General features: G+C 48.3%; 1 protein-coding gene across 2 annotated transcripts in view; it reads left to right on the plus strand.

The window, feature by feature from the left end:
- LOC119172656 (uncharacterized) overlaps positions 1-25,253 on the plus strand; it is a 60,533-nt gene that overhangs the window by 32,255 nt on the left and 3,025 nt on the right. The window contains exons 1-3 of one of the 2 annotated variants that reach the window (XM_075892770.1): positions 12,706-13,566; positions 18,838-18,911; positions 22,655-24,236. In XM_075892770.1, coding sequence (XP_075748885.1) covers positions 13,509-13,566; positions 18,838-18,911; positions 22,655-24,236 — 1,714 coding nt within the window. In that variant the 5' untranslated portion in view covers positions 12,706-13,508. Of the gene's footprint in view, positions 1-12,705; positions 13,567-18,837; positions 18,912-22,654; positions 24,237-25,253 lie in introns of those variants that run through there. The other variant, XM_075892769.1, reaches the window with a different exon arrangement.

Below are 25,253 nucleotides of genomic sequence, written 5' to 3' on the forward strand. Positions count from 1 at the left end.
GACGAAGGATTGCCCTAGACCATAAGGAGCTTCGCCCGTAAAAGAAACTGAGCGGGAGCGTCAGGTGAGCATTTCGAAGCCAAGCTATAAAAAGAGAGAGATAGATACAGGAGCACCACGGCAAGTTTAACACGAACACAAGGAGCTAGCGGCCTCAGAGGAAGTTGGCTTGCAGACGCTAGGTGGGCTCCCTCTTACTGTTCTCTCCTCTCCCCCAGGGCGTACTTCCGCGTGCACCTGGGTTGGCGTGTAGTTGCCCCACGGTATTGCGATTTTTCCGTATTTTATATGTACCATCACTGAACTCGTATAATACCGAAGAGAAACAAGCACGTGCTTTACACATTCATGTGACCAGACACTGACAAGGTCCCGTTATTCTACCTTCTCTCCGACTACGCATAGTTGTTCGCCAACAATGCTGCCCGCTGCTGCGCAACGAATCGTGCGTACCATGCTGGCCTATAGCTACAGCCGCGGGCGCTTGCTATTCCAATTATAAGAGACGCGCCGGAGAGCTCGACGTTGGGCTGACGCAAGAAGACGGGTTCGGAGTGTGCGCCTGCTGCGGGCGTGTTAAGACTGCTCAGCTGACGGACTAATATCTCGTCTTTCCTGAGGACCTCGGCGTGACAGCTCCTGCGAGCATGGGGCGCGAGCATCTGCTCTCGTCTTCCTCGTTCACGTAGACCGTATTACCATAAGAACGTTTCGCTTAGTCTTTCTTTCTTTCTTTCTTTCTTTCTTTCTTTCTTTCTTTCTTTCTTTCTTTCTTTCTTTCTTTCTTTCTTTTCCTTTCTTTTTGCGTAGTCGTTCTATCGCCCTGTATTTCTCTCACTCCACGAGCATAGTAGTGCTGCTCTAGCGCGTATGTGCCACCGTGCTCCCGACCGGGCTGTGGAAATTAGGTGGCTTTCTCCTCTTCTAACCACTACCACCACCAAATTGGACAATTCCCACTACTTGCCACATTGGTCCACTAGAGATTAACAAGGGAACATACAGGCGGCGAACACTGGTTCGAGGCGGCACGTTACAACTTCTCTTGTTGACCATCTGTTCCGAGAGTGCTTGGGTGGTGACTGAGTGCGCGCTGGTTCATGGTGCACAGAATTTCGGGTAAAAGCGGTGCTGTCGCTCTGCGGCGGTGTCACGTGCAAGGCGTCCCGCGTTCCCGAAATCGCGGGCTCTCTCTCGGAAGTGTCGACACGCGCGCGTTTTTTTGCACAGGCCGTGACGTCAAGGGCCAGGCGACGCCGCGGGCGCACGTTTGCCAACGACGACGGGTTCTCGTAACCGCTGCACAATTTATAGCCACGGTAAATGTGCGGGAAAATAAAAGGCAGAAAAGAAAACTCGAACGCCCCGTGCGAGTTGCTAACAGGCAGGCCCCTCAGCATGTGCAGAGGTGACTGATCCCTACATCTCACGCACGCGTCCTTATCGCTTTATCCCTAAAGACGCCATCGCTAAAACGGTCGCGTGGATGCGGCATTTCGCAAGCCACGTGCCACCATCCATGTGCCGCAACGCCCAAACGACGTCCAGTTGGCATTAAAAGCTTAGTCACCACTACTGGCAAGGGGAAAAATCAATTTCAAGCAATTATTAACTGTATTCGGTCAAGCTGCGCAGTATATGTTATTAGTTCGGTTAGAACATTCCGGAAATCTACAGTCAAGCTGTCAAACGAATCTGCGGGAGTACTCGGCTTGCCTCTCGCGGTCCTCAAACTTTAGTCGCAGACTGCGTGGGGATTGCTGTATGGTCGTGCGGTTAGCGCCCTGTTCGCAATTCATGCGAGAAAGTTAAAAAGCAACACGAAGTAATCTATTGTTTTTAAAATTCGTTGTATTGTAGTGGTTACTTATTAATATTTTGAGGATTTTCGAGCATAATGGTAGCCAGGAATAGACACATTGGGCACCTATATACCGTCGTCCTGGAAATTTCGCTATATTTATAGTGTCCACGACCTGTTTGCTATGTCGCATGCACGCACCCGCCGTGGTAAAACTCAGTCGCTATGGTGTTTCGAGTTTCTGTGAACGCGAGATAGTCGCTATGCGTTTACTGGCTGGGGTAGCGTAAGCTAGCGAAAATTGTAATGATTAATTTCACCGCCTTACACGAATGTCCACGACAAATTTATTCCAGTAAACTTTTGACGTATAGTAAGTGTTGGACGATTATCCCGACGCGCCAGAAATGATAGGTTTCGAAGGTAAAGAACTCAGTTGACTAAGTGGGAACTCGGATCTCTGGAGAAACCCTTCGTCATGCAACGGGGACGATGACTAGATAACAGGCTGAGGTATAGCCAATATCTTAGTTGGTAGTAAAAGGGGGGGGGGGGGGGCATGGACCTGGGTTGATGACGTAATGAAAAGGACAGATAAGAGGATACGAACGTATACCAACCAATCAACTCGCACGGAACATGGTTCAGCAAATTATTGAGAGGGCCCTTTGTCCTGCACTGGACGCAAGACAGGCTGCTAACGATGAGGACGACTTCCATCGTGAGATTTATGATCTCGGGTCGCAGGCATGTGTCCTTTACCACCGCGTAGATGTCTTGCTCGGCCGAGTAGAACGTCTTCGTACGCGCTTCAGGAGTGAAGGTGCACGGGGTGGCTGTCGCGAGGCTGACAAATTGCACGATTTTTTGCGCGCACCGGAGCTCGCGAAGTTCCGGCTTCGCGCACTGTGGCACTTCCGATCGGACGCGTGGTTGCTCCGGCATTCCCCTCGCCGCCATGCGTGCCGCCACCAACTCTTCTTCCCCCGGTATTCTAAACTTAGCCGGCAGTCCCCGAAGAGGCGTGCATGCGGCTGCAAGCGTAAGAGAAATCGTCGCTGCCTCCTTGGCACGAGCTTGGCGGCCGTCTAGAATAAATGTCACCAGCCCCACGCAACGAACCTCTCGGTTTCACCCGTGCACCCTTGACGAACGATTGGGTCGCCCCGGTAACCGCTGCAGCGCCAGGTTTTGTTCGTCAACCCGGCCGAAGGCTTATGCACACTGACCCTGTCAGTGCGTTGCACAGCGCCACGCCACGGTGGTCCAGATGTGGGGCTCGACTGCCGATCCGAAGGTCGCAGGATCGAACCATGGCCGCGGCGACCGTACTTCGATAATCGCAACGTGGTTTGAGATCAGTGTGATTAGATTTTGGTGCAGATTTTGGGACGTTAAAGAACCCCAGGTGGTCCCAATTTCCGGGGCCCTCCACTACACAACGTCTCATAATATTATCCTGGTTTTGACACGTTATCCTGGTTTTGGCCCTACATTTATTACTGGTCGCTAGCTTCGAGTTCTGCTATATGACGGAAGTTCTGCTCTATGACGAGTTCTGCTCTATGACTGCTCTATGACGATAGGCGACGCACGTATTTACAATAACTCTTAAACACTCCGAGTGTTACAATAAAGGGAAAAAAAAGCAGGGGGGGGGGTGGATTTATTTGGTTATCTTCTTGAGCTCGTGGTACTGACATTAGCACTACCATTATTATATGTGGATGAAGTCCGTGTATCTGGATTATTCACACTAAGAATTGTTTCACCCTTATAAACCGATTGAGCTTTAAACGTTGCGGTACCCTGCATTTGTCTTTCGATGCGGGAGTGCTCTATGCGCGGCACTATTACTGGCCTTTTTTCTTGGTAATAAAAAAAATGGTTCTTCGCTCTTTCAGTATACCCCTTGGAATTTCATAAGTAGGGACTGTCGTATAGTCTCACTCATTCACTGGAGTGAATCGTACCCATTGAAGTACTCGTGCATTGTTTTACCACGTCGCTGTAGCGGCGGATGTCGGAATTAGCGTACTAGCCAAAAATCGTGAACATTGCACAATACTGGCCAAAATGGTATTATGTGAGTAAATACGGTATACTTAACGCAAAATGTAAGCGTGTCTAAATATTATTTGGTGTTTATATTTCGTCTTGATTATAACTGTGATAGTGTGTGTACCCCACGTCACTAAAAAATTTTCCTCCCACTCTTAACAGGATATTTCTATGCTTACTATAGTTGACCGAGGGATGTTAAAAGTTTATCGTGCTTCCCATGCAATGCCTCGTTTAAAAAAAAAGCAGCTTTAGAATACCTGGTGGAATCTGTGTAGAGTGAAAGTTTTGTGAATAAGGCAATTAAAAGCTGCACAACTACTACAAGCTTTGCGCACAAATGTATGTATTTTGATCATATGGCGCATTTACCTCCGCAGTTTAGTAGTACCGCCGTATCGCTCCACGGGAACTACGTTGCCCAGTCGGACATTTACGTTGAGGGCTCAGAGTTACCGGAAAGAAACATTGAACAAGCTTAGTATACGTATCCTCTCTCATTGCTTGCTCGGCGAGCCAACAAATAGCTGATGTTTTCTCTACACGTTACGATTTCATGAGAAAAAACGCTGGTGTGGTTGCAATATTGTTTTAGCCTTGGCTTTATAGACCTCATATTTTGCTGCGGTCCACTGCGCCCCGTTGCGCCGTATAGTTTATTATAAGTGGTCCTCGACGTTCCTGTCGGGCTCCGCTCCAAGGAAAAGTGTCCTTGAGGAAGCGAGTACAGGTTTGTATAGCACCTCGCGAGCGCAGCGCAGACGGCGTGTCAACGTTTCAGAATTGTAGCGAAGAAAACATTTGACCGATTCACGAACACGCCTATTCAAGAGCGGCGTTTCTGTTGGTATTTCTTCTTGGTGGTGTAATGAGGAAGTTGACACTTCTTGCAGATGAAATGGACCCGAATCGCACTAAACTCACGTGCTGCTTTTGAAACCACGATTGCATTGAAAGCGAATACCCTCTAGAGGCCAACAACATAGCCTCTCTCTCTCTCTCTCTTTCTCTCGGTGTGTGTGTGTGTGTGTGTGTGTGTGTGTGTGTGTGTGTGTGTGTGTGTGTGTGTGTGTGTGTGTGTGTGTGTGTGTGTGTGTGTGTGTGTGTGTGTGTGTGTGTGTGTGTGTGTGATAGACAGACAGACAGACAGACAGACAGACAGACGGAGGGACGGACGGACGGATAGACTGACGGAGGGACGGACGGACGGATAGACTGACAGACGGATAGACTGACAGACGGACAGACAGACAGACAGACAGACAGACAGACAGACAGACAGACAGACAGACAGACAGACAGACGGAGGGACGGACGGACGGATAGACTGACAGACGGATAGACTGACAGACGGATAGACTGACAGACGGACGGACGGACGGAGAGACAGACAGACAGACAGACAGACAGATAAACAGACAGACAGACAGACAGATAGACAGATAGACAGATAGATAGATAGATAGATAGATAGATAGATAGATAGATAGATAGATAGATAGATAGATAGATAGATAGATAGATAGATAGATATAGATAGATAGATAGATAGATAGATAGATGACGCGTTAGTGATACATTTCATTGTACAAGCGTATCCAAATGTTTGCATGAATGAAATGTGTGGCTCCGGCAGCTTCGTCACGCAATGAGTCACGCAATGTACCTAAATGCAGAGGTAACTCAAAAGCTGCTGGGTAGACGTACAATAACTTGAACGCACCACGTTTCAGACCTCGCTATTCACAAGCGCCGAGGAATCGTATACGGGGCATATCCGGAGACAAAGGTAAAATTACAAAGCGATGCCGTTGCCACCCCGGCCCTCTGTTGCTTGGCTGTTAGAAAACGGAGCCCTGTTGAAAAATTAAAAGTAACGTTTCGCAGTGCGCCGTATTTGACTCTTTCGCGCCTTCGAGACCGTATTTGTGGCTGCTACAACCTTTAAAGAAATGCTTTGCTTTGACCCATTGCCGTCACATTGAAAGATGATTTCCATAGATACAATGTATGCGTATAGTTTCGCTCATTACCGCAACGTCAGTCGCTTTTGCTTGTTTAGGACAGTTAATACCGCGATAACGATAAGCCACTACGTCGCCTGGTTGTACGCTTAAAACTTGGACGTCCCCTCAAGTTTTATTAGGTCACACCGTCAAAGATATATTGCGCAGAAACGGTGAACTCTTATTTTTCGGTATGTTTAGGTTTACGCTACCAGGAAACAGGAGAGAAAAAAAAAAAACTCTAGCTGCGAACGTACTCCTGTCGGAAACGGCTATCTTACAGATCGAGAAAGGGTATCGCGCCTTGCTATCCTGTATACCCCAATTCTCTTCTTTGTTCCTACTAGAACAATCCGCAGTGGTCCGCCGTTCTGTATTTTTTGTTTATTTAAACGAAAAAAACCGTTGCTAGTCCATTGTCAGCCGAAGGCCAGTGGGCGCCGTGCCAGACTGCGCGGCGGGCCGTGAGATTCCAGACGGCTGACTCAAGCCTTTCCGAGGAGTGGGTGGCCTATAGCTGCGTCATCGCGTACCCACGACCTCGTTCGCCTCTTTTTCAGTCTGTTTATTTTATCCGCTCTACCAGTTTGCCCCCGCGTGGCGCTATAGACGTGTGCGCGAGCTATCTAATAGAAGACGGGCCCATTACAAAGCTGGCTTTCCTCCCCAACATCTCGAAGATGCGGCCCGAGTTAACGGCCGGGCACCCGCTCGCCTTCTCGAGAATCCCTGACGTCATCGCTTAAAGCGGCAGCCGCCTGTAACATCGAAACTAGCGGGGTGTAAGATATATTCAGGTGTCTTATTTAAAATCTATCTAAGGGCGCTAGCTAGGTCTTGCGTATACCCACTACAATAGGAACTGGTGTGCCTTGAGAAAAGATGGAAAGCAAAAATATTAGGAGGGAGAGCGCGCAGGGGAGGGCATAGCACAATGACCTTTCCCGGGGAGAAAGGAGGGACGGGTAGGCAATGTCAGTTGCGTTGACGGTGACAGCAGCCACGTCATTCCAGTGTGTGTGGCGCAACCCTAGCACGAGGAAAGATCAAGAAGTTTTGGAAGTCGCATAAGAAAAAACTGCCAGACATTGGAAAAATAATCTTACAACATATCTCCCTTAAACTAATGTACTTCTTTAATTTTCCTGGAATTTTGCAAAAAGGGAAAAAAGGAAGCTTTCTTCCTGGTTGCCTAGTCATTATTCTGCGGCAGCCTTGTTCAATTCATCAAACTTCGCTTCCCTGATTTTTTTTTTTTTCAGATTATAAAATAAGTCAATAGAGGGCAGGTCGTTACTGTACGGTGGGTTGTCCAGCAGTGTAAAACTACTTTCCAATGACAGCCTTAGCGAAAGGAGACCTGGGAGCGAAGGTGTTTTGGTGCTAGATGAGGACACCTCTCTTCACTAAAAAGAAGGAAAAAACAGTGCGAAGTTCAGACGTATGTACACAAGATGAAAAAGGCACGGCATATTTTTTGACTGCCCGGGTACACAGTATATGTGCGCACATGTCAAAAAGTAAAGTCAGCGCTCATGTCGTGCTTTCTTCATATTGTGTATGTCTGAATTTCGCGCTGTCTTTCCCTGTTTGAACCACTCGCCCAAACAGCGACCTTAACAATATTTTCACTAATCCTCGGTGTTTTCCCACGATGACATCGCCGTTCTTGAAGAACGTTGGCGTAGTATTCGCCTGCCAGTGTCCTGCTGTTTTGATCACACTAATTTAGCAGGTCTGTGGCCTCCCCCCCCCCCTCCCCGAAAAAAAAAAAAAGCCATCCATTTTCCCCTTGAGCGCTCGGTGTTAAAATTTTTCGGGGGAAGGGACACCTAAAGCTTGTACTGCATGTATTGCTGCTTTGCTTCTGGGTCCCACTGATACAGCCTCGTCTCATCGCCAGACGGGTAGAAAACTCTTGTAGGTTGCTAGAATTGAGGTGCAAAATTCTTCGACGAGGAAGTGTCGATATTGTGCATACCTTTTCGGGTGAAGGGAAACAGAGTGCTTCTACTGCATGGATTGCTGTTTTACTTCTAGGTCCCATTGATACAGCCAAGTTTTACCGTTAGTTGCAGTACGGGTAGAGAAGTCTTGTTGATCGCTTGAATAGAGGTGCGAAATTCCTCGATGAATGCGCGGAGAAGTGTCGACATGGCGCATACACGTTCCGTCACACCCATTGTGCCGAGACCTTCGACATATACAGCTTGCCTATGAAAATACTCCCCTACCTAATATACTGATGAAAATAAAATTGAAAACATGGGTAAGAATTCGTTTGTACGTATTCGCAGATATTCTTGTTTTTTGTTGTTAATTCTTACAGCAACTCACTAATCATTGTTTCGACGTTTCTGTGTAAAAGAAAAAAAAAAGGCTTGTACTGTTATTGTGTGGTGGGCTACTGTAGCGAAGGTGAGGCGAAACGTCAGTGACATCCGGCTGTATAACATACAGCATTACGATTCAATCCACTTTAATAGTTATCTGTTTGCAAATGGATTCACCGTCGCGGCTTAGCGTCAGAGGCGTTGTGTTGCGTTGAGCTGCTGGTCTGAAAGGCGCGGTGCTCATTCGCGCTGGCGGCGACCGCATTTCGATGAGGGCGAAATGCAAGGACACAGGTGTTGATCGACTGGTATGTGGGCTTAACGTCCGAAAATCACCATGTGATTATGAGAGACGCCGTATAGTGGAGAGCTCCGGAAATTTCGACCACCTGGGATTCTTTAACGAGCACCCTAATCTCAGCGCGCGGGCCTTCAACGTGTTCGCCTTCATCGAAAACGCAGCCGCCGCAGCCGGAGTTCGATCCCGTTACCTAAGGGTCAGCAGCCGAGTATACTTCAACCACTAGAAGACCGCGGCGGGGCAAGAAGACACTAGTGTACCTAGATTTGTATCAATCTAAACTCATGTAGTACAAGAGATAAATGCCAGTCTCTCTCTTTACGGCGTGCCTCGTTGTTATGTCGTCGTTTTGGCCCAGAATTTACTTCTTTAAATTTTTGGTTTGCAAACAGACCACAACAGCGTATAGAATATGGGCATGACATGGCGTTGATAACCAGTAGTGTTTTAGCGGTGTTGAAGTTGAGGGTTCCGAATTATTTTTTTTTTATGACAGCTGCGTGACTGGCTGGCAGTCTGAGTTGCGATCACTTGTTTGTAGCAACACAAAAGCGCCATTGCTACAGTCACTATACTCGAATTTGCACTCGCAGCGCAACATTTTCTATAGCATATAACATTCGCACAATATTTAATAAATAATTAATTCGTACAGTACGTCCTGAAAATTTTTCAGGACTTAATTAGCGAACAAGGACTTCGTGTTCGTAAATGTACGCTAGCATTTTAATGTAGAAGCAGCGCAAAACTGGCTGTTTCGCATTGCTTCTACTCAGGAATGCGGCCGCTGCTGGGAGTCCGGCCTGCGACTCAATTCGCAGCGGCCGAATTCCGGGGTGGCGTTCACTCGCGTACGCATGATTGTTAACAACATCAGTGCTGCTTTAGATGGTCATGTCTGCACGCACGTAGTACACACCTAAAAAGCTGGCTTCTCTGCAAGAAGGGGCTTTGTAAGGAGAATTTCGCTTCAGTATAACTGTTTTCTTTAAAGACATTATTATTGTGTATATACTTCATTAATTTAAACAAGTATATCTGGTTGGGCTTTAATATGCTGTGCTTTATGAACAGTTCTCGTGTGCGTAAGTAGCGTATTTGAATGTGAACTTTGATTTTGAATGTGGTCATGTCTGCACGCACGTAGTAAACGCCTTTAAAGCTGGCTTCTCTGCAAGAAGAGGCTTGGTAAGGAGAATGTTGCTTTTTTGCTTTGTGCCTTGATTTTGAATGTGGTCATGTGTGCACGCACGTAGTACACACCTTAAAATCTGGCTTTTTTGCAAAAAGAAGCTTTGTAAGGTGAAGCTTGCTTTTTGTTTTGTGCCTCGATTTTGATAGTGGTCTTGTAAGCACGCACGTAGTACAACCTTAAAAGCTGGCTTCTCTGCAAAAAGAGGCTTTGTAAGGAGAATCTTGCTTCTTGTTTTGTGCCCTGATTTTGAATGTGGTCATGTCTGCACGCACGTAGTAGGCATCCGAAAAGCTGGCTTTTCTGCAAGAACATTTTTAAGGAGAAGCTTGCTTCTTGTTTTGTGCCTCGATTTTGAATGATGTTATCTCAGCGCGTCAAAGGTGTGGCCTGAAAGTCAAGTTAAAAAGACAACACTTCGTTTAACTAGATACACAAATGAATAAGTCACTTTTTTTCGTGTTAGCATTGACTTTTGTGGTATGTGAAACTGTTGGCGCTCAAATGATCGTGCATCAACGAGTTCTACCTGCTTAAAAAAATCATGTGCCTCCAGACGCAGTTATCACGTGGAACGCGACTTTTAAAGATAAAACTAGATTAATGAATGCTTGCTACAAAAGTTTATGCATTCGTTTTCGGTCGTTCCATCAATATTAGATCGAAAACGGCACGCACAGCGGACTGGCTGGTGACCCTCTTCGTTGTCTTCTGTGTGTGGCGTGTATTTTGACGGCGTCTGCTAGGACCTGCGTCTTTCCTAATCGCTAACGATGAAGTACCACGTGTCTTTAGGAAGCCATGTACGTAACATACCAAGCTTCAGGAAATGTCGTTGTGGCAATGGGGCTAAAATACGAAAAAAAAAGCAGATTTGATATCCGCGACGTGATCACCGCAGATTTCGGCGGGGGAAAATTGAAAGTGACATTGAATTTTGGTATCTAATAGTAAGCCTATACGGTTATGGCGAAATCAACGAAACTATGGTTGTCAAAGTATCAACTATCATTCTAAACTAATTTATGATTTCACTTCAATGTCCCTTCAAGTAGCTATTGACAGCTTGCACGCGATGTTAGGGACGCACCACATGGCGCCAACATAGTGGGTCAGGTGACGTCAAAGCAGCATAATCACATGACGATTGTCATGCTTCGCTGCTGACCCGCAGGTCGCGTGATCGAATCCCGGCTGCGGCGGCTGCATTTCCGATGGAGGCGGAAATGTTTTATGCCCGTGTCCTTAGATTTGGGCGCACGTTAAAGAACCCCAGGTGGTCGAAATTTCCGGAGCCCTCCACTACGGCCTCTCTCATAATCATACGGTGGTTTCGGGACGTTAAACCCCACAAATCAATCATTGTCATGCTTCAGTGTGATGATGACGCTGTTGCTGGAACGTTATTTGGCCTCTGTACACGAATAGCAAAGTAACCTGCATACCATGTACTGATAAAACTAAGCGTGACATCACACTAATTTCGCCTCTCGCCATGTTGGTATTCCAACGTGAATGTTTCACCGGTATCGGTGCGAGTCATCTTTAGCGCCTGCGATGACATTGTTTTTCAGCTCGACAAACACGCGAACCATCCGTGTCACAGCGTGTGCCGACGGGTGACCAGCGCATTTGTAGCGCGTTTCCTCTGCTTGGTGCGCTTTTCATCGAGGGAAACGAGAGTCAAGAGATTCTCTTTCACAGCGGCGCATGCCGCAGCAACGCCTGCCTCTTTTTAATTGGCCCGAGTCGCGCGTGAATGCGACGGCAATCGCCGGCATTTTAATTGCGCAGGGGTTTCCCCTGCGCAAACAACATGAACGGAACATTCGTTCGTTGGCTGCGGCTATAGCCAGATGCCACGCGGTTACCAGGCCGTGCGCGTAATTGCGTGCAGCAGGCGACGAGATGGACGAAATGAAAGGGTGATGGTCACTTGCGATTGCTTGAAAAGTCAAGTTGAACCGATACATCGCAAACGTTACGTGACGTGGTGACAGGGGCACAACTGGACATTTTTTTCTGGGGGATCTCAACACCCAGCTCTACTACCGTGACTATACCTATGTACGGAGCAAATGACATTAAAAGCTTAGGGGTGTGCACATCATACGCTATGTTGCTCTTTAATTGTGCAACGACGGACAGTCGTATAGTCCGAGCATGTCCAGACCACAGCCACTTGTGGACGTGCGTACACATCTGCATTAGCGAAAGCCGAGCGCATGTTGATGTGCCGTTCAGATTCCACAACTTTTGTCGAAGAGCAACAGTTATAAACCCACAACGCAAGGCACTCTTGGTGATTATAATTTACCAGCTGCGCACTAGCTTAAGTACACGAAAAAAAAGGCGGGAGGGGGGGGGGGTAGGACTTGCCAGACCAGGCACCCTCTCGGAGCCACATTGTTTGTCCCACCGCAAAGTTCGATTGCTGTCGATGGGTTTAGGAACGGGCCGCTTCGTGGGAAGGTAGTTTCCTGCGGCCAAGATTCCACGAGAAAGGCGATCGCGCTTAGGGCTTGTGTGGTGCTCTTGTGGCGACGTCGTAATGGTGCGCCGTAAAGCCGTGGCCCGAACTTGTGTACACATCGGGAGGGTTCCCTCCGCACGCGGGCAGTTTGTTCCTCTCCGAACTGCGTCGTCGGCTGGGCCGTTTTGCACCGCCTTCACTCCGACGGTTGGGCCTGCCTTGAGCTTGTCCAGGGACGCAGAGAGGCGCCCAGGCCTCAGCTGCGCCGCTGCTGCCTTCGAGAACCACACGCCGACAGAAGAAGCCTGCCCGCCAGGCCTGCGCTAGCTACGAGGCGGCCTTATTTTTAGCCCTCTCCTCTTTTTTTTCTCATCTTGTCTATTCTCTTCTTTTAATTGCTTCTTCGCCTACCCTCGTGTGTTTATTGCACGCAGACCTTTCTCTCTCTCTCTCTCAATCTCCCTCTCTTTCGTTCACGAAGGTTCGGGCCGCTAAACTGCGGCCTAAGCCGCAGCTTTCGGCGGGCTCGCCTTGGCCGCAGCGCATTCACGTCTGGGTCCAATATGGCGCCTTGAGGGGGGCGTGCGCCCCGAAAATACAGTTTTCGGAGCCCCCCTTCTGAGCGCTCGCTCTTTCTTCAAGCGTGCCGCGTGTGGTCGGCGGCCGACTAGGCGAAATTGAAGCCTCGGCTTTATTAATGCCGTCTGCCGCCTCTTGACGTCTTCGAGGGCCCCATGACATTGACTCTCCCGACGGAGACGCTGCGCGTGCCTGTTTGTGCGTGCGCCTTGACCTTTTTATACATATTTTAATTCGGTCTCGATCCCCTTGAGCTCGCACCGTCTCTTCCTCGCCTCCTTTCCGACGTTCGACCCTTCTCTCCGCCCCGCAAACTCCGCTAGGAGCTGATAGCTCTTCGTCTTCCGCGCCCTTCCAGTTCCGTTGCTCGAAAGAGGACCCAAAACCCGGTGCCTGGCCGACCGCGGCTCGCACGGGCTGTGCCGTTTTGCCTCTTTTTGTTTTCGTTCTCTGTTTTTCTCGTCGTCGACCGTGTTTCACGCGACCTCCTTGGACGTGGTGGTGCCCCTGTGACATTTTGTTGCGTCTCACTTGTTTGCTGCCTATTCTTGTCTTGTCTTAACGCGCCGCCGTATAGTGGAACGTGTTAGTGCGTGCGATTTGTGCTTGGTTTTGCCGGTGTTGTCTGTGCGAGTGCCCGTCCCCGGGTGTGCGAAGGTCTTCACGCCCCCATCTGGGTTTCTCGAGCGCGTTGAATACCCCCGCCCGTTCACGGCGCCGGCATAATCCGGCCTCGGATTGCTGTTGCGGCGGATTCGTGTCATGGGATGCTGCGCCTCGGCTTTCCACTCGGGCTCCTATCTGACCCGGGAGGGCGGCGGTGAGTTGGCTGAGAACCGTTGCGATCCCCCCTGCTGATAGTTTTGCTTCTCTCCGTGTGTGTGCCTGCCTTCTCATACTTGTTTGCGCGATTGAAGCGCGGCGTTATTTTCTTTGTTGTTTGTCTTTTCGTTGGCTGTTGTATCTATGTGTTGATGTTGTACGATGCACTTTAGTTTGTGTTCTAGATTGTGCCTTGACTGCTGACCCGAAGGTCAAGGGAGCGAATGCCGCCCGTGGCGACCGTGTTTCGATCGAGGTGATATGCTATAGGCCCCGTGTACGTTGATTTAGCTGAGTGTTAAAGAACACCACATAGGTGGTCGAAATTTCCAGAGTCCTCCAACTATGGCCTCCCCCGTAATCTTATCGTTGTTTTGGTGCGTAATACCCCGACGAATATCATCATTACTATCTAGAATCTTTTATTTACAATTTCTTGGACTTCGAAACCCGCAGTTGCAGTTTGTTGCTTAAGTGCCGAGATCGAAGTCTTGGGTTTGATTCCGACCACTGCGACAGTATTCCGATGGGGCAACACGCAAAAACGTCCCGTGTGCCTGTAGATTTAGGTGCGCGTTACCAAACCCCGAGTTTTTATAATTGAGCCCCCCCCCCCCCCCATTTTTTCAATGACGCGTACCTTGCAATCTGACTTATGGCTGGTAAAACCTCAGGAACCTCTTTTTTTTTTAAACAGAGTACCACGTGTACTCGTATCATTTGATCATTTGCCTATTTGATGCGTCAAATTTCTCGTAACGAAGACGTTATATACCCGAAGGGCATGGTCATCAAAAGTTATGCTAGTTAAATGACATTTCACTTGAGAAATTCTTCATCCATGTATTTAAGTTTCAATACATGAATATCTGTAATCAAGGTACAATATCAGCAGGCAGGTCATCCCATAGCCTCACGTATGTTTGCAGAAAAAAAAAGTAATTAAAGTAAACATGATAGAACTATTCCATGTGCTCAGTCAACCTTTCAGTTGGTTGAGCGCACGTAATAATTTACTGCATTTTGGCATATATGCTTGCCAACTATACTGAACATTTCGTAACGTTTTTTTTTTAATTTTCATTCGTTTCATTATAATTACGTACATGTAACCACCTGTAACGTCTGTAGCTTTACGAAAACTGGCTTGTGTACGTGAAAAAGTTTGAATTGTTTCTCTCAGCAAATATTTCATGTGGGAAGTGATTCTGCGCAGTCGTGAAAGAACATCTGCAAAGGAGCATTGCATTGAGCAAGCTTGCGTACAGAAAACAAGGTTTATGGGCAAAGAAAGTTTAATTGCAGCTATGTCGATGAATACGTGCTGCGTTTTGCAATGTGTTTCTTCTTGGTGTCGGCTATGTTAAGTTTGCCCCTGGGTTTTTTATGGATATTTAATGTCGACACGGTGAATGTGAGTGAATACGGGCTTAGGCGAGAAACGCAGTGGACTAGTGTGATTGTTTCGTTTCCAGTTATTTACTCATGACAAAAAAAAAAACGAATAGAAAGGTGATTCTTCAATATTGTTTTCTGGACGCTTGTTTAAAATTGTTTGACTTGCATATCGACAAAACATGACAGATCGTATGTTTGTTCCTTATGGAATACGCCATTCTTTGCATTGATCTGCGTAACATGCTCTCTAAGTGCGGTGTCTTTTTTTAGGGAGGGGAGGGGGGGAGTATTTTGTGTTTTATTTTATAGATATGGAATAAACGAATAATCTTGTACCGAACTAGTCATGATGGGTAAAGAACGCGAGATTTAAAATCGAGGCACAGCTCCAGATTTTTCTATCTTTACAGTGGCTTTGCATAGGTCATTGCAGAACCACCTGTCAGTAATAATGCGGGCCGTATGAAATGACGTATTTCGCTAACATTATAATTACATGTAAGTTATATCTAAACGTTTCAATAACGTTGACCGTGCACGCAATTGGAGAGTTGGTTCTGGAGTTCAACCCCGCCCCTTGTTCCTAAAAAAAAAAGTGACTATGCTTTGGCGTTGACCTAACGAAAAATTGTCGAACTAGAAAGGTTAGCGGAGCTTTTTTTTTAAATTTGTGTTCTGATTATAAAGAGCACCTCTAGGATATTTTTAATGCGACACTGTATTATACAAGCTATATCAAGCATATATTGTGCAGTCTCCTTAAGAGAGGGGAGTGTGGGGGCGCAAAGTCAGCACCACACCACAAAAAGGGGGCGCTGCGACTCAGGGGGGGAGGGAGGAGGAGCGCTGTGATGAAACTTCGACCACCGTGAAAGGGAAATCTGCGTACGCCTACGATCACTACAGATCTGATGGGACGTCGCTACAACTTTCGTTGCCCTTACACCATAGTTGCCCTCCCTGTAGAGCTACGTCAGTGCTGGACGCGCTTGCGATGGACTTCGATCGGGAGAATGAGCATTAGGCACACTTGGGAAATTAATTAAAATTTGTTCTAAACGTTTGCCGTGTGCGACCATTCGTGTGGAGTGTCCTGGCATAAAGGGAAAGCCTACAAAAGGCCTGTGTCGAAATTTGATGACACCCCCTTTTTAAATAATATAGAATAGTGTATACGTCCGTAGATTAGAAGAAACAAAAAAAAAACACGACTGTCGAACTGTGCATGGTTATGTTGGGAGCGGTATCTTGTAGGGGTATGTTCGGTAGCATTGTTCTATGCACGGTATACGTTGCCGTGAATTTTGTTGGAGCAGCTAGGGTTGAAGGGGGAGCTCAAACCTTCCACAAAATTGTCTTGCTTGTTTATATTCACATGCGCAAAAAAAAAAAACGCACACAAACCCACATAAAGGTTGAGTGAGAATCCACCCCCCACCACTCCTCCAGGACGAAAGAATTCTCGCGCCCCTGGCGCATTCAACCATGTTCATTACATAATGTGTTTTACTGCTCGTTTGTATATTGGAGGTGATACCTATAGATTTGAGGGAGGGGAGGTCGTTTTCATATATTGTATCACATTGTTGAGACTGAAACATAAATATCGCTGCCCTCACGGCGCATAATGCCGTGCACCGAAGCGTCAGTGATCCTTCCTTCCGGCGGCTCCAAGCTCATTTGCTTGATCTTGATGCGAGCCATCGTGTGATTTGTTTTCTTCCTATTTTATTTGCGCGCCACTTTAACCGGTTATTTGCCGTCATCGGCGATACATTATTAGCCCCCAAGGGGCGCTCCACGTTTCGCCTTCACTGGCGAATTCTCGAAGGCATGGCGAGGCGGAATACTGTGAAGGCTTGGTCTGTGTGTTTCTTGTCGCTCCACGTGAGCACCCCGCCACGATGGCCCAATTAAGTAGGTTATGGTGCCAACAGTGCAATGCCAACATATCGCCACTGCAGGCCGATATGTTGGCCCGTACAGGAAGGGAGATACAATGACAAAAGTATTCGCAAGAGACTGACAATGCAAGGAAAAAGACGAACTGTACATAAAAAGGATGCAACCTATACTGTAAGCCATCAAAGAACGAAATGCTTACTTTGCGCAACAATTGACACTGGTAAAAAACTACGCGAGAAAAAAAACTCTTCAGACAATAGCAGGGCACTGCACACAGCATGGGATCCATGACAGAACTGTAAGAAAAGCTTGAAACACTGCTGAAATTTATACTGAATTTCGGTTAAAAAAATGTTTTTTCAATTCTTTTGTATTGTGGTTCTGCGACGTAAAACCATACAATTGTCGTTTCACATCATCCTGTAATAGCCTGTAGACCTGCCCCCCCCCTTTTTTTTTTCAAGAATCAGCTAATCAGGAAACTTTCGTACGAATATATATTTTTTCTGGCACGAAGCCTGACTTTGTGTGCACCCGCTCTTAGAGGGCATTAAGCATAATAATCCTGGTACTAGTTAGGATCTATCGGCGCGGCCAGCACAGAAACTGCGGGTATTGTTATTTCACAGCTGTTGGCGACAAGGAGCTGCAGTGGCAGGCATGTGTCAAGGATAGGTTAGTTGTTGCTGCGGCCGTTCATTCCAATAGACCCCGCAGCGCCTTACCAAAATTGGCCGCCCCCTACTAGCGATCTATATTCTAGTTCATATAGACGACACCGTTAACTTTGCGTGAAGTCATGTGTTCCTAACTGTTTTTCGGGGCTTTTCGGCGTAGCTAGTCAAGAGAGATGGAAACCTAACTTTTTCAATCTCGTCTGACGAGCCATGCTTTTGAGCGGTGCAAGTAGTAATGACAATAAAAAAACTGTGAAACGAGGAAGTGGATGCAAGGTAACTTTCTGCTTATCAAGAGCAGCGTAGGTATAGTAGTGCAAAACAGAAGCAACTAAGAGGTCCACAAACAGATTCGACAAAGGGCTTGACGTGTTGCTCCGTATTACTGTGGTCAGCTTGTGCTGTTCTTGCTGTGGGAAAATCGTGCACGGAATAATTCGACTCATGTTCTTGTAACAAATGCTCAGTTTTTTTCTTTCTATACAGGCAGCAGATCACCCGTAAGAGGCATGTATTTGTAATCAATTAGTCTTTGTAAATAGGCGGCTGTAAGCCTGTATACGTGTAGTGGTCAAAATATACGTGTAAAATTTTGTTCCGGCAAGTCGGTGTTACACTTGAAGGGGAATATGAAAGTTTGGAGGCCTTGAAAATGATTGGTTGTACATGTGAATGAAGAAGCTGAGAGAGTAAATGTGATCCTCTCACCCACTCACTCTTGTGTTTCAGTGATATGTCATACTGTGGTGCCAAGGCCACTGGTTCGACTCCCGACGGGTTTGGAACGCCATAACTTTAGCGTGCTCATATTTATGTTCTCGATAACGAACCACAAGTGGTTTGAATCACATTCGCAGCGCAGTTAGAATTGAGTTTGTCGTGTCTCTCATCCCCCGTGCGTTTCTTTGATAGTAGACTGGTGATTTGATTTTGACATTAAATGTTACACAATAGCGACCAGAAAGTGTGTAAAGAGAACCAGACGCAGCAGACGGGAAGCACCGCAATGGTGCTTTGGCTGCTTAATTTTTTTCCTTTCAAAGTGGCTTCACTGCAGCACTTTAAGTGGCTGCTTCACGGTAGTGCGTGTGTTCTTGCAGTGAAGCCTCCTTCGAAGGTAAAACTTGTCCAGAGTTTTGATGTTCTTGAAATCTTTTTCACTCATTGAACTTGTAGCTTTATTCAACGCATACCTTTGCTAAAACGTGGTTTAACCATTTTGTCGAGAGAAATTAAATATAACAGTGATTTTACTGTTCGTCTAACACATCTTTGTACCGCTGCCGCAGGTGCGCAGAATGCCCCCGCCGACGCCGAAGGAGCTGCCGCGGAAGCAGGCCGTAAAGGAGCAGCGTCCCCTACGGTGAGCAACACACGCATCCGCTCTGAGGCATGACCTCCGAGATTAGCTCCGACTGAGAAACGGTGCGTTATTGCGGAGGCCAGGCTTGAAGACGACACGCGGCGGGTAGTGGTAGTGCTAGCATATGCGAGGTCGTTGCACGCAAGGTTCTAAAGCCGCCATAACAGTAATGAGAGATGATGACAATGGCGGCGCATTCGCCTTTCGGAAAACGCTGTTCGAACAGGGCAACCATTTGAGCCAGTTTGTACAGAAACATCATCATAATTATAATCGTCATCAGCCTGACTACGCCTACTGCGGGGCAAAGGCCTCGCCTATGTTTCGCCAGTCAACGCGGTCATATGCTTGCTGCGGCCAAGCTGTCCCCCGCAGGCTTCGTTATCTCGCCTGCCCACCTGATTTTCCGCCTTCCCCTTGTGCGCGTGTCTTTCTTGGAACTCTGTTACTCTTAATGATCAGCGGTTATCTAGCCTATGCACTACACACCCTGCATGTGCATTTCTTCCCGATTTCGACTAAGATGTCGTTACCGCCAGTATGTTCCCTGACCCTCTCTGCTCTCTTCATGTCCCTTAAGGTTATGCCTACCATTCTTACAATTTCTTGCGTCGTCGTTCTCATCTCAGTTGAACCCTCTCCGTAAGCCTGCAGGCTTCTGCTCCGTAGTTAAGTACCGGTAAGATGCAACTGTTATATACAATTTTCTTTGGGTACGCTACCATTCATGTTCTGAGAATGTCTGCCAAACGCGCTCCACCTCATATGGATGTGTGGTGGAAATAAGCAGCACAGCTTTTACGGAGGCACGAGAAATTGGTATGCTGGGTGTCATCTTAGCTTTGCTACCCGCATAAGAGCTATGCTTTTTTTTTAATTTCAATAAATCGCATAGACTGTACCGTACAGTTACCGTCTAACATTATCCGTACACGGGAAAAAGGGCCCGAAGAAATACTGACAGGACCGTATAGATTGTTCATTTGTGAGCGAAAATTTCACTATTCTGACAACGTGTTCGCTCAGAAACCATTGTCAGAATATCATAATATCTATAAAATAACGGATGTCAGGCTATATGTCAGGGTCATCAATCCATCACCTGACAGCAGCGATAAACATGCACGGCCTGAGAAGATAGTGTGTGTGTGAAGCACAGTGCTTACCAATTTTCCCGCTTTCTCTTTGTACTTCAGTTCAGCCCATGGTGCAGCCGAGTTCCACTACACAAATCGCATGCCGTGTTGTGCAGCGTTGTGCACAAACTCTAGAGCAGCTTTGAAGTCTACAGTTGTCCACGGCTTGTACAGCCGCTCAAATCTTGAACTGGCGTGCGCGAGCGGTGACTTCCTATGCATAAGCGCCGGCCATACGACGGAGCCAAGTTCCAGATAAAGGCCTGACTACATGCACGCGTTGCAGCGTGCCCAACCATGACGTGTAGACTTGCCGTCGTGCCCTCCGCCCATATGAAGGGAGAGGGTAGACGGCTACACGAAGTTGCGCGCCCTTTCTCACCTTTGGGAAGGGGCGTAGCGCCGCGTCTGCAAACCACGCACGGAAGCGCTGTAACGCGCACGTGTGGTCTGGCCTTTATGGTGAGCGTAAGCGCATGCACACAAAGCGCCCTCAGCTGGGCCCATCGTCTGTCACCCCATAGTGCCGCACCGCAAACGAATTACGTTTTATCCTTATCTCTCGCTCACCCAAATGTAACTTCAAAAAAAGAACAAAACCATTCGCCTAATCATGGTGCGTATAAGCCTAAAATGCGCTGACATTAGATGATGTCTTCTAAAAAAGAAACAGCCTACCAGACGACGGGATGCCCCGCCGCGGTGGTCTAGTGGCTAAGGTACTCGGCTGCTGACCCGCAGGTCGTGGGATCGAATCCCGGCTGCGGCGGCTGCATTTCCGATGGAGGCGGAAATGTTGTAGGCTCGTGTGCTCAGATTTGGGTGCACGTTAAAGAACCCCAGGTTGTCGAAATTTCCGGAGCCCTCCACTACGGCGTCTCTCATAATCATATGGTGGTTTTGGGACGTTAAACCCCACACGTCAGTCATTCAGACGACGGGTCCATATGAGTGTGTTTTGTGGGCACGCGCTTACCCTCGCCCTGTTTTTGACTAGCCACCGTCGTATGACGCTGGCGCACAGAAAAGTCGATGGCCGCGCACGCAAGTAAATACTTGGCTGGCTGTACATCTCGAGCCGTTTTGTAGGTTATATTCCTGCATTGACATCGCGTGACTTGTCCTCCCTTAGAGCGTCTGTTTGGTATGCTCCAGTATCGTTCGCTGCAGCCACTGCAGTATGCGTTTGAAAGTCCAGCCTCTACACGCCGTCTTGGTTTCAATGGCTGTGACGTTGCCAAACAATGCGCGAGGTTGTAGGGTCGATTCCCAGCTACAGCAACCGCTCTTAGCAACTGCTTTATCCAAGACCAGCTATTTTCTTAAATTTACGCACACGGTAAAGATCGAGGTGGTCAGAATGGTTCCAAAGATCTGCCTCATACGAATATGTTGGTTATATCCTGCAAAACTCCAGAATTAAAAACAAAAATTGCATCTGCTGCTTCTAGAAAAACGTCTGTGCTTAAGATTAATTCGAATTCACGTCATCGAATGAACGGAATTATTATAGGAAGCTAAACCTTGAAAGCCAAATCGAATGTCAGATGATACCTAACGTTTTGAACAAAGCGAAGTAAAAAAGAAGTCACAGCTTTGCCGCAAAGGCGAAGCATTCAACGCGATAGCAACGAATTGGATGGTCACGCGCAGAATGGCAAGTAGATCGAAACGTGCCCCGTGTTTCTCACGCACAAATTATGCACGAAACGTACTCACAGGTACAGATGAAAGCGAATAAGCGTCTCAGTTGTTACTTCGCTGTGTCTGAAAAGAGTGCCCTTTTCGCAAACGAAGGCTGTGCAACGATTGCAGTGACTTTTGTGCGCCCCGTAACTACAACAGAATTGTTACAGTGCCCCAACGTCAGCCAGAACGTATGATCCTCCCCACCGGGAGATAAGGGCACGCGAGAGATGGCCCACTTTCCTCCTCCCCGTGGGCCAAATTACGTGTGAGAGATGAGAGCCGCCGCGCGCTATTGCGCCATCTTGCTCATAATGCTGAAAACAGGATAGTCCCCCCCCTCCCCCACGATGCCCGCCAACAGCGGTAAGTGGTAGATATAAATAGCTTGCCGTTCGAGCGTTGAAGGAGGTGCCTCTCGGTGGCTCAGTGGTTAACGCCTCGCATTTACGACTTGAAGGTCCCACGTTTGATACCGTGCGCCGGAGTCTGAATTTTTTTTTCCTTGCGTTTTCGTATATATAGACATGCATACATATACGGTGCATGACATCGACGCTGACGCCGGCGGCAAAATCCAGCCGAGAGTGTCCATATAATTGCTTTCACAATAAAAGTGTCTGTGTGGTACGTTTGCTCAAAAGTGACGCTTGCTTACACGACTGCACATGAATGCGAACTAAATAGGGTCCCCTCACAAATGGGAAGCTCGTGAGTGAAAAGCGACGGCTGTCTGTTATCAAGCGTCTGGGTGTATAATTAATTGAATGAGGTCGTCTTCATTCGGTAGCCCCATAATGTGTCGCGCAAATGAATGCATTATTGATCATATACCAGTTGTGTATTTGTACCGATATTACGCTACGCACACTAAAAAAGAAAGAAGTCGTCTAATAAGCCTTGCCTTTCTGGTCCTTGCAGGCTGCTAAGGAAGAAGCGAAGCATCACTCGAAGCATGAAGCAGGTGCCCACGGTAAAGAAGCAGAGCGTGGCGCTGCAACGAGTGAGAACGCCAAGAATGCGGACCAGGACAACTCGAAGAAGCCCCTGGAACACGCCAAGGAGGACGCTATGAGCGCGCTGGAATCCGCGAAGAAGCACGTTGGAGCCGCCAAGGAGAAGTTCCTCGAGAAGACTGGGGAGGGCGGTAAAGAAGCCGCCGAGGAGTTCAAGCAGATGGCGCACGAGGCTAAAGAAGCCGCCAAGCATGCAGCCGAGGAGGCGGTGTCGTCGCACACTCATGGGGGGCACAAGTCGGCGGAATCGGTGAAGAAAGACGAGGAGGGCGCGCACAAGTCGAAATCCGAAGCGCACTCGGGTGCTCACAAGTCTCACGAGGACGAACACTCGGAGCACGCAAAGAAGGCTTCTCACGAGCAACCGGGAACGGAGAAGGCCAAGGAAAAAGCGCGGGAAGCTGCCGAAGTGCTGAAGGAGAAGTCCGAACATGCGGCCGAGCTCATCAAGGAAACCGCCAAGGAAGTGCACGAAAAGGGCAAGGAGAAAATTGAATCGCTTCGGCCCCACGGCAAGCACGGCGAATCGAGCGAGGAGAAAAAATCGACCGAAGGCGTCGCCTCGGGACACGCCCCCTCCGAATCTGCGAGTAAGCACTCGAAACACTCGCATCACGAAGAGCCGAAGCGATCCGAAGCGAAGCCGCACGACGCCGGCAAGGAACACGCGGTGTTCACTGCCGTGCTCGACGTCAACGCGGCCGCCGCCGGCGAGAGCGTGCTCGCGGCTAAAACGGTCGCCATGAAGATCGACGCCAAGGAGGGAGACGCCATGTGCGAGCTGAACTTCAACGAGTCCGCCAAGGACGGACCACAGGAGACGACCGAGACGTTGCCCAAGGCGGTGTCTCAGGAAGTGCTCGACTCGGCCAAGACAGAAGCCGAGCTCCTGGTCGAGCGGGTGATATCGTCCGTTGTTGGAGCCTCCGAGTCGTTGGAGCATTCCCCGGATGACTCCGCTCACTCCGAGAAGGACCGGCTGCAAAAGCTCAAGGAGATGGCGCAGCAAGAGTTTGCCTTGTGCCAGGAGAAGGCCCATCATCTGCTGAGCGACGTCAGCTCCGCCGTCTCGACTGCAGCTACTACCGTCGCGACCAAGTCGGCGGAAATATACGACGCCACCAAGAGCAAGGCCCATGACTTGTCCGAACAGGTCACGGCGAAGGCGTCTGACACGGCCGAATCTCTGAAGCACGGCATGCACACGCTACAAGAGCAGGCCATGGAGCTTCCACAGCTGATTACGCACAAGTCGCACGTCCCGTCCGGCGGTGAGACCACCACTACTGGTGACGACAGCAGTGTCCCCGAGGTTCCCCGCGAACAGGTGCCGCTGCTCCAAGTAGACGCCCAGCGAGAGACGCCCGGAGATAGGTTAAGTCCGAGCCCGAAGCCGGAAGACATCGAGTCGGCCGTCGTCAAAATTCAAGCTGGCGTGCGGGGTTACCTCACCAGAAAGAATCTGCTGTCTCGGACGCAACATGACGGTAAGGCCCCGGGGTTCTCTTAAATACATGTGCTGTGCTAAAAATGACTGACGTGTAATTAGACGGCGTTGGCAACCAGCGTGGATAGGGTGGTGAGGTTTGCTGCAAAAGACAGAGAAGTTCTGTAGCATATGCTTCACGTCCGTAGCATCTACAGGCAAAAGCTTGCTGCACACTTGGTAATGCGTTGATTTATACAGTCGGTGGTACTCGACCTTTTGCAAGCCTTACTGAACCGCAGTGTGAACGACACACATTATGTTGCCTTAGCATTATCAGTCTGCTGCATTCAGTCTAAAATTCAGAAAAAAATTAATTTTCCGGAGCGCGTGACTTGGGGATACAAACCTGCGACCCGCACTCCACCGCGCATGGCGTTGGACAACTCGGCCACGGAGCGTATGTCCTTCATCACACGAACGGCGAGCTATTTATATACAGGATTTTTCTGTGGTGGTACGCAGAGCTCGGAGGTGCGTGTTCTCATCAGCAACAGCGAGATGGCGCGAACGGCGCGCTTTAAGGGTCGTCGCCCCACTCATTGCGATGCACACAATCCTCCTAGCTCTGGCACCTGTACTTTGCCTTACAGGGTGGGGTTGCCTGTGCGCGCGCGTTCTTGCTTCGTGATGGTGGTAGTTCGTACGCCTTTTGACGTATACCGCAAAGTTTGCATTGAAGGTACAGAATACGTTGAAATTAGTCCTTCGTTGACCTGTGTGTTTGTTTTGAGCGGCTCTGAATCGTGCTCTGAAATAAAAACGTGTATATGTTCACACATCACGTAATTTTATCGTGCTATTGAGGCTTCTTGGAAACTGGTTGAACGGCAGTTTCTTTCAATATTGTTCACGGAACTTAATGTATTGAGCACAGCTACCACTACAGAAAAACAGGATGTTAAATGTTCTGTGCAGTACGAGTTATGACCATATAGGAGATCAAAATATGCATGCTGTAAAGTTAAATATCAAGAGAAGAGAGGACATTTGTTGCTGTCTGCGTACGTGTGTGCGT

This window comes from Rhipicephalus microplus, chromosome 4 (genome assembly GCF_043290135.1).
Source record: "Rhipicephalus microplus isolate Deutch F79 chromosome 4, USDA_Rmic, whole genome shotgun sequence".
Classification (NCBI taxonomy): domain Eukaryota; kingdom Metazoa; phylum Arthropoda; class Arachnida; order Ixodida; family Ixodidae; genus Rhipicephalus; species Rhipicephalus microplus.